Source organism: Callithrix jacchus, chromosome 7, assembly GCF_049354715.1.
Source record: "Callithrix jacchus isolate 240 chromosome 7, calJac240_pri, whole genome shotgun sequence".
NCBI lineage: Eukaryota > Metazoa > Chordata > Mammalia > Primates > Cebidae > Callithrix > Callithrix jacchus.
In genome coordinates this window covers 64,901,995-64,910,524 of record NC_133508.1, presented here as the reverse complement: position 1 = coordinate 64,910,524, position 8,530 = coordinate 64,901,995, and the positions used below count along the sequence as shown (strand labels likewise).

The following is an 8,530-nucleotide window of genomic DNA, read 5'->3' as shown; positions in this document are numbered from 1 at the left end:
ACCTCCCAGGTTCAAGTGATTCTCCTTCCTCAGCCTCCTGAGTAGCTGGGACTACAAGTGCATACCACCACACCTGGCTAATTTTTGTATTTTTAGTAGAGACGGGGTTTCACTATGTTGGCCAGGCTGGTCTTGAACTCCTGACTTCAGGTGACCCTACCACTTGGCCTATCCAAGTGCTGGGATTACAGGCGTGAGCCACAGTACCTGGCCCAATTGTATCTTTTGAAGCAATGATTCCTTCTGATCTCCAGGATGCTCCTGATCTTTATGCTTTAGATTGGGATTTATCCTTCAAGAAGCTTTCTCTGAACAGTTCTAATTAGACTGGGAGGGGTACCTTTTCTATGTCATGCCCATCCCCCCACTTGCGTTGTTTCATAGCACTTATCACACTGTGCTTTGCTTGTGGGTTTCCTGATGCAGGGACCCTTCTAATTCATTTCAGTACTTCATTAGTGTCTGTCCCTCTATCTTTCCCAGATAGAAGAAGGCATCAAACACAGTTCACTGATGACAATTTATTATAATCTGTTAGTAGCACACAGACAAATATTAATTAAACCAGAACTATGTCTACACAGAAGTGAGCAATGATATGTGCCATTCTATGGGGAACTGTGTGCACTTAATCATCATCTTTTAGTATTTTGATCTTCTGCTTATGCCGCTCAATTTCTTTCTGCAGACGCTCAATCTCCTTCTTATGATGAACGATCTCGTCTTCATGGTGTTTTTTCAAAGCTGCCAGTTGTTCTCTAGCCTGTGCTCTACAAGGACACAGTGGCTCAGGGTTTAATGTCAATCCTTCACCCCAAAGAGATCTCTAAGCATAACCTGTAATACCTAAGCAAGGAACAGGTATCCCAATCCCATGGGAGTCTGGCTGGTCATCCTCTTCTACTCCTTAACTAGTGAAAGAATACCCATCTTAAATTGAGGTTTAGCCATCTTAAGGAGAACAAAATGATTCCACTGGTGCTAGTGGCTTAAATTCCATCATTAGGAGCTTATTGCTTTCAGATTTCTTTTTGCAATAGAAAACTCCAGAGAGATGTGACACAAGTCCCTAATACCTAAGCAAGGAACAACCCAAGGAACTTGACTCCCCTTTGGGAGGAAACAAAGGAACAAAATGAGGAAGACTAAGGGGTGTGGTTAAAAGACAAATACCCATCTCCTATTTTATTTTATTATTATTATTATTTTTAAGACGGAGTTTCGCTCTTGTTGCCCAGGCTGGAGTGCAATGGCACGATCTCAGCTCACGGAAACCTCCGCCTCCCAGGTTCAAGCGATTCTCCTGCCTCAGCCTCCCGAGTAGCAGGCATTACAGGCATGTGCCACCATACCTGGCTAATTTTTTGTATTTTTAGTAGAGATGGGGTTTCTCCATGTTGGTCAGGCTGGTCTTGAACTCCTGACCTTGTGATCTGCCTGCCTCAGCCTCCCAAAGTGCTGGGATTACAAGCGTGAGCCACCATGCCTGGCACCCATCTCCTATTTTAATATGTCTAGGGCTTTCTTTGCCTATAGACACGCATGGCCCAATGTAAGGCCAAAAATGGGTCTCTTGCATGGGCAGTAGTTGGCAGTTCAATTTAGGTCCCAAGAAGGGACTGGATTACAATGTTGGTTTGGCCATATTTAGGCCTCAGTTCTCCTAACTATAAAATGTAGGGGCTCAATTAGATAGTCTCTAAGGGCTGTATCTTGGCTCTATACAGTATGGCAGGTGCCATGGTGATAATTCTTAACAGAAGGCAGAAGTGAACGGCCAAAGGACAAGCAAAAGCAAGATTAATTCCTCACTGCTCTCCAGAGTGGACAGAAGTCAGTTAAAGATAACTCAGGGCTGGTAGATAGGCCCAGCCCACTCCACACTCCCAAGCAGGAGAGGGAAATCTACAGGTCTAGGCTAAGCTAAGTAGGGCAAAAGCCTTTAGGAGATGGTGTAGTTCAACCATAAGCAGCTCCCATGACCAGCTCCCAACACCCTCACTCTTGTGGAGTTGGGGGTCTGGAAACGCCTGAGAAGCCTGCATGCATGCAGGCTTGCAAAGCTAAGGCGTGCTGGGGAGGAAAGAGAGCGTAGAGGGGGTGACAGGTGAGGGCCGAGGGAGTCAGGCTGAGAGGCAAGCATTGGATGGTGGGATCTAGACCCTGTGCGAAGAATCTGGGGCGTTTCGCACGACGAGAGAACTCCACGCGGGGGATGGTAATGATAAAGGACGAGTTGAGCCGTGGGTTGTCTTGGAGACTCGCCAGTGGAATGGTTTGGGGGCCTGAGACTGTTCTGCAGGGAACTAGGAGTGCCCTATAGGTGGCAACGGTCGGCACATCAAGGGGCCCTAGAGTTCTGTTGGGGGGTGGGGTGCCCCAAGGCATTAGGTAGGAATAGGTGGGGCGACTGGCAGTTTAAGGATGGAAAGCCCTGGGAGATCTAGGGCTGGACTTGGGACCCGGTGAGCCTCACCGGAAATATCGTTCCTCTTCAGCCTGCTCTCTCTTTCCAAAGGCCCCACCGGCTTCCCGGATGGAGCCCGCGCCCCGATCGAGATTCTCGGACTGCAAAGAGACAGGGACGCTGGTAAAGATGCGGAAGCAAAGATGGGATCCGCCCTCGCGATTGGGGCAGCTGACACTGTCGCAGCGTACCTGATCCGAGCCGAAGCTTCGGGCTTGCATGGTCCTCACGCCCCAAACGCCAAGCCACGTCCTCGCCGCCAACGCCGTAACTGCCATTGCTGCTGGAGCTGCACCTCTGGCGTCTCTACCGCAGCAAGCAGTACTTGGGTACACGCTAACGACGGGGACGGGCAAGCACCCAATCTGGTCGATGGAGGGGCGGATGAATACTGAAGTAGCGAATCATGGGAGAGCGGAGGCGGGCTTCCTGGAGCTCACAGCGAATCCCGAGCAAGAGACGAGCCTATTCTTAGCCAATCGCTAGCAAGGGCTCCGGGCAATGGACTGGAAAGAAGAATGACGGAGGAGCTTAGAGAGCTGGGTGAGGAGAGAACCAGAAGCCGAAATTTCAGCTCTTGGACCCATCAGAATGAGGCGTGGCGTCCAGCCCCAGCCCACGATTTCAGTCCTAAAAGTCGTTGTTATTTCAAAGCTCAAAGGAAGTTTTCCCTTCCCTGGCCTGCTAGCGTCAATAAAATGGGGGAACATGGAGTTGGGAGCTGTGTCCCTGGATGCTGACGTCCAGGATACCGACGTCCGACGTGCCTCGGCTTAGAGTTACGTAAATCGCATTCATTTGTTACGAGGGGTGTCAGTGTTCTCTGGCCCGGCGTGGTGACTCACGCCTGTAATCCCAGCACTTTGGGAGGCCAAGGTGGTTGATCACCCGAGGTTAGGAGTTCGAGATCAGCCTGGCCAACATGGTGAAACCCTGTCTCGTTTATACTAAAAATAGAAAAATCAGCCGGTTGTAGTGGCACGCACCTGTAATCGCAGCTACTCGGGAGGCTGAGGCAGGAGAATCGGCTTGAACCTGGGAGGCGGAGGTTGCAGTGAGCCTAGATCGTGCCACTGCACTACAGCCTGGACAACAGAGCAAGACCTCCTCTTAAAAAAAAAGTATCAGTGTTCTTTTGTTTCTTTTTTAAAATTATTTTTAATTATTAATTAATTAATTATTTTGAGATGAAGTCTCACTATCACCCAGGCTGAAGTGCAGTGGAATGATCTCAGCTCACTGCAACCTCTGCCTTCCAGGTTCAAGCGATTCTCCAGCTTCAGCCTCCCGAGTAGTTGGAATTACAGGAGTGCACCACCACTCTTGGCTAATTTTTTTGGGATTTTTAGTAGAGACGGGGTTTGGCCATGTTCACCAGGCTGGTCTCGAACTCCTGACCTCAGGTGATCCACCCAAATCGGCCTTCCAAAGTGCTGGGATTACAGGTGTGAGTCACTGTACCTGGCCCCTCTCTCTCTCTCTCTCTCTCTCTCTCTCTCTCTCTCTCTCTCTCTCCTCTCTCTCCTCTCTCTCTCTCTCCCTCCCTCTCTCTCTCTCTTTTTAAGACAGAGTCTGCACTCAGAGAGTGCAGTGATGCAATCACTGCTCAGTGAACGCTCCATGTTCCTGGTTCAAGCAACCCTCCCACTTCGGCCTCCTGAGTAGCTGGTACTTTAGGCGAATGCCACTGTGCCCGCTACTTTTTTTTAATTTTTAAATTTTATTTATTTATGTTTATTTATTTTAAGACATAGTCTCTCTCTGTTTTGAGGCTGGAGTGCAATGGCAGGATCTCTGCTCACTGCAACCTCCTACTCCCTAGTTCAGGCGATTCTCCTGCCTCAGCCTCCTGGGTAGCTGGAATTACAGGCACCCACCACCATGCCCAGCTAATTTTTTTTTTTTTTTTTAGTAGAGAAGGGGTTTCACCATGTTGGCCAGGATGGTCTCAATCTCCTGACCTCATGATTCTCCGGCCTCAGCCTCCCAAAGTGCTGGGATTACAGGTGTGAGCTACTGCGCCCAGCCAATTTTTTATTTTTAGTTGAGAAAAGGTCTTGCTGTGTTACCCAGGCTTCTTTTGTTTCATTGACATTTCACTCTCCAGTCAACATAAATGTCACCTCATAGAAAACTTCCCTGGCCTGGCACAGTGGCTCATGCCTGTAATCCCAATGGTATGGGAGGCCAAGGTGGGAGAATCACCTGAACCAAGGAGTTTCAGGCCTTCCTGGGCAACATAGCAACACCTGTTTCTACTAAAAAAAGAAAAACACCTAAATATAACCTCCTCTGTCATTCTATCACCAGGGATTCTCTCATATCTCCTCCCTGTTTTGGTCTCTTTTTCTTTGCACTTTTCACCTTGTGAAGTTATCAGGTCCTTGCTCAAGTGGGCACTGAATTAATATTTGTGGATTGTATTAATATTAACAAAAATAAAATTGCAAGCTGCCCCCCGACCCCACCGACTGAATGGACCCCCTCTTGGCCAAAGGACACCAGAAAAATCATTAAAAACTGAATTTTCATCAGGCACGGTGGCTCATTCCTGTAATCCCAGCACTTTGGGGGGCTGAGGTGGGTGGATCATCTGAGGTCAGGAGTTGGAGACCAGCCTGGGCCAAATGATGAAACCCTGTGTCTACTAAAAATACAAAACATTAGCCAGGCATGATGGCACATACCTGTAATCCCAGCTACTCTGGAGGCTGAGGCAGGAGAATCTCTTAAACTTGGGAGGCAGAGATTGCAGCGAGCCGAGTTTGCGCCACTGCACTCCAGCCTGGCACACAGAGTGAGACTCCATCCCTGGGACACAGAATGAGACTCCATCTCCAAAACAAAAAACAACAAAAACACAAGGCCGGGTGCAGTGGCTCACACCTGTAATCCTAGCACTTTGGGAGGCCAAGGCAGGAGGATCACTTGAGGTCAGGAGTTCGAGAGGAGCATGGCCAACACAGTGAAACCCCCGTCTCTACTTTTAAAAAAAAAAAAAGAAAGAAAAATTAACTGGGTGAGGTGGCACATGCCTGTAGTCTCAGCTACCCGGGAGGCTGAGTCAGGAGACTTGCTGGAACCCAGGAGGTAGAGTTTGCAGTGAGCCAAGATCACCACTGCATTCCAGCCTGGGAGACAGAGTGAGACTCTGTCTCAAAAAAAAAAGAAAAAAGAAACAAAAAACAAAAACAAACAAAACTGAATTCTTAGCCAGCTGTGAAAGTAAGGGAGGTCAGACGCACATCTTGTTATGCTCCCTCCATTTGGTGTTGAAGCACAACAACTGACCAGCGTCAATGTTGAAATAGAGATCATAAGATTAGCAAAACACACTCTTTGTGAAAATTAGATATTGAATTATAAATAGGACTTAAGGCTATGCCACACACATTTACAGGTCACTCTGACCCAATGTATTGGCTAACAGCCTTCCTTATCTTAAACATTTCTTTCTGCTGACTCCAAATTTTTAGACTAATTTTACTCCTTTAACCAATTGCAAATTCCTTTTCTTTTTCTTTTTCTTTTTTTTAAATAATAGAGATGGGGTTTGACCATGTTGGCCAGGCTGATCTTGAACTCCTGACCTCAAGTGATCCACCCGCCTTGGCCTCCCAAAGTGCTGGGATTACAGGCCTGAGCCACCGCGCCTGGCCACCAATTGCAAATTAAAGAATCTGAATCCACCTATAACCTCTAAGCCCGTGCTTCAAAATACTGCACCTTTTTGGGCCAAATCAATGTATATCTTTCATGAATTCATTTATATCTTTGCCTGTAACTCCTGTCTCCCTGAAATGTATGAAACCAAACTGTGGGCTGGGTGCGGTGGCTCATGTCTGTAATCCCAGCACTTTGGGAAGCCAAGGCAGGAGGATCACTTGATGCCAGAGTTTGAGACCACCTTGGGCAATGTAGTGAGACATCATCTCTACCTCCCTTTCCCTCCAAAATTAGCCTGGCATGGTGGTATATGCGTTATAATCTTAGCTACTTAAGAGGATATCTTGGGCCTAGGAGTTCAAGATATTAACAAGCTATGATGGCACCACTGCACTCCAGCCTGCTGAGCAACAGAGCAAGACTGTCTCAAAAAACAAAATACTCCTTCTCCGAAAAAAACCCTTAAGAAAATCCAAATTATAACTTGATGACCTCAGGGACACTTTCCTAGGACCTCTTGAGACTGTGTTTCCCCAAGCTGTGGTCACTCATATTGGTGAACAATGAGAACACATGGACCCAGGGAGGGGAGCATCACACACTGGGGTCTGTTGGGGGGGAAATAGGGGAGGGACAGTGGGGGGGTGGGGAGTTGGGGAGAGATAGCATGGGGAGAAATGCCAGATATAGGTGAAGGGGAGGAAGGCAGCAAATCATACTGCCATGTGTGTACCTATGCAACAATCTTGTGTGTTCTTCACATGTACCCCAAAACCTAAAATGCAATTTAAAAAAACCTTTTAAAACTATTTTACAGTTTTTGTTGTTGTTGTTAACAACATATTGTTAAATGGGCTTAATAACTGCACTTTTGGCAATGTGGTACAATGGAGTAGAAAAGAGGAGGCTGGGCGTGGTGGCTCACGTCTATAATCCCAGCACTTTGGGAGGCCAAGGCAGGCAGATCACGAGGTCAGGAGATCGAGACCATCCTGGCCAACATGGTGAAACCCTGGCTCTACTAAGAATAAATTAGCTGGGTAGGGTGGCATGTGCCTGTAGTCACAGTTACTCAGGAGGCTGAGGCAGGAGAATCGCTGGAATCTGGGAGGCAGAGGTTGCAGCGAGCCAAGATCACGCCACTGCACTCCAGCCTGGGTGACAGAGCAAGACTTCGTCTCAAAAAAATAAAAAGCATAAAGCGCAGTGGCTCATGCCTATAATCCCAGCACTCTGGGAGGCCGAGGCGGGTGGATCACGAGGTCAAGAGATCGAGACCATCTTGGTCAACAAGGTGAAACCCCGTCTCTACTAAAAATACAAAAATTAGCTGGACATGGTGGCACGTGCCTGTAGTCTCAGCTACTTGGGAGGCTGAAGCAGGAGGATTGCTTGAACCCAGGAGGCGGAGGTTGTGGTGAGCCGAGATTGCGCCATTGCACTCCAGCCTGGGTAACAAGAGCGAAACTCTGTCTCAAAAAAAAAAAAAAAAAGCATAAGTAGGAGTCTAGGGAAAGCTTAACCTTCACCTCCTGTCTAATGAATGTGAATAAGACAATAGTAATCTTTACTTTCACAAAGTTTATAGCTCTTCTCTAAGTCATTTTATCTTCTCTGTTTCTTCTCCTTTAGATGAGAGAATTGGGCCAGATTCATGATTATAAAAATACTTTCTTTGGGGCCGGGCATGTATCCCAGCATTTTGGGGGGCTGAGGCAGGTGGGTCACCTGAGGTCGGGAGTTTGAGACCAGCCTGACCAACATGGAGAAACTCTGTTTCTACTAAAAATACAAAAAATTAGCCGGGCACGGTGGCAAATGCCTGTAATCCCAGCTACTTGGGAGGCTGAGGCTGGAGAATCGCTTGAACCTGGGAAGCAGAGGTTGCGTTGAGGCAAGATTGTGCCATTACACTCCAGTCTGGGCAATAAGAGTGAAACTCCGTCTCAAAAAAAAAAAAAAAAAAAATTAGCTGGGCATGGTGGCGTGCCTGTAATCCCAGCTACTCGGGAGGCTGAGACAGGAGAATTACTTGACCCCAGAAGCAGAGATTGCAGTGAGCCAGCTGAGATAGGAGAATCACTTGAACCCCGGAGGCGAAGATTGCAGTGATCCGAGACCTGCACTCCAGGCTGGGCGACAGAACGAGACTTCTGTCTAAAAACAAAAAACAAAACAAAACAAAATTCGTTTTCTATGAAATATTAAAATTGGCTTTATTGATATTCTTTTGGTTAGGAAAATACCAGCCCTACCTGGCATTTTGCTTAATTCCATTTATGTGAAATACCTATTTACATATTGTTTAACTCCATTTATATGAAATACCCAGAATAGGTAAATCCATAGAGATAGAATACAGATTGCTTGTTTTCAGGGACTGAGGAGGGGGGTGAA

At 47.3% G+C, this 8,530-nt stretch overlaps 1 protein-coding gene across 1 annotated transcript; it reads right to left on the bottom strand.

Annotated features, from left to right (window-relative positions):
• Window positions 1–506: 506 nt before the first annotated feature.
• Window positions 507–2,805, bottom strand: ATP5IF1 (ATP synthase inhibitory factor subunit 1). Its single transcript, XM_002750511.6, has 3 exons — window positions 2,659–2,805; window positions 2,477–2,568; window positions 507–770 (listed from the first exon to the last, which is right to left on the bottom strand). Exons 1-3 carry the CDS (start codon window positions 2,743–2,745, stop codon window positions 629–631), a joined length of 321 nt encoding a protein of 106 aa, XP_002750557.1. The 5' UTR covers window positions 2,746–2,805; the 3' UTR covers window positions 507–628.
• Between the last annotated feature and the right edge of the window lie 5,725 nt (window positions 2,806–8,530).

Bases quoted from the DNA above. Each gene is read 5' to 3' on its own strand.
- ATP5IF1 (XM_002750511.6), bottom strand. From the start codon at position 2,745: ATGGCAGTTACGGCGTTGGCGGCGAGGACGTGGCTTGGCGTTTGGGGC. The intron at 2,569-2,658 runs GTACGCTGCGAC...GTCTCTTTGCAG, and splicing joins GAAGCTTCGGCTCGGATCAG to TCCGAGAATCTCGATCGGGG. The intron at 771-2,476 runs GTGAGGCTCACC...GTGTCCTTGTAG, and splicing joins GAAGAGGAACGATATTTCCG to AGCACAGGCTAGAGAACAAC.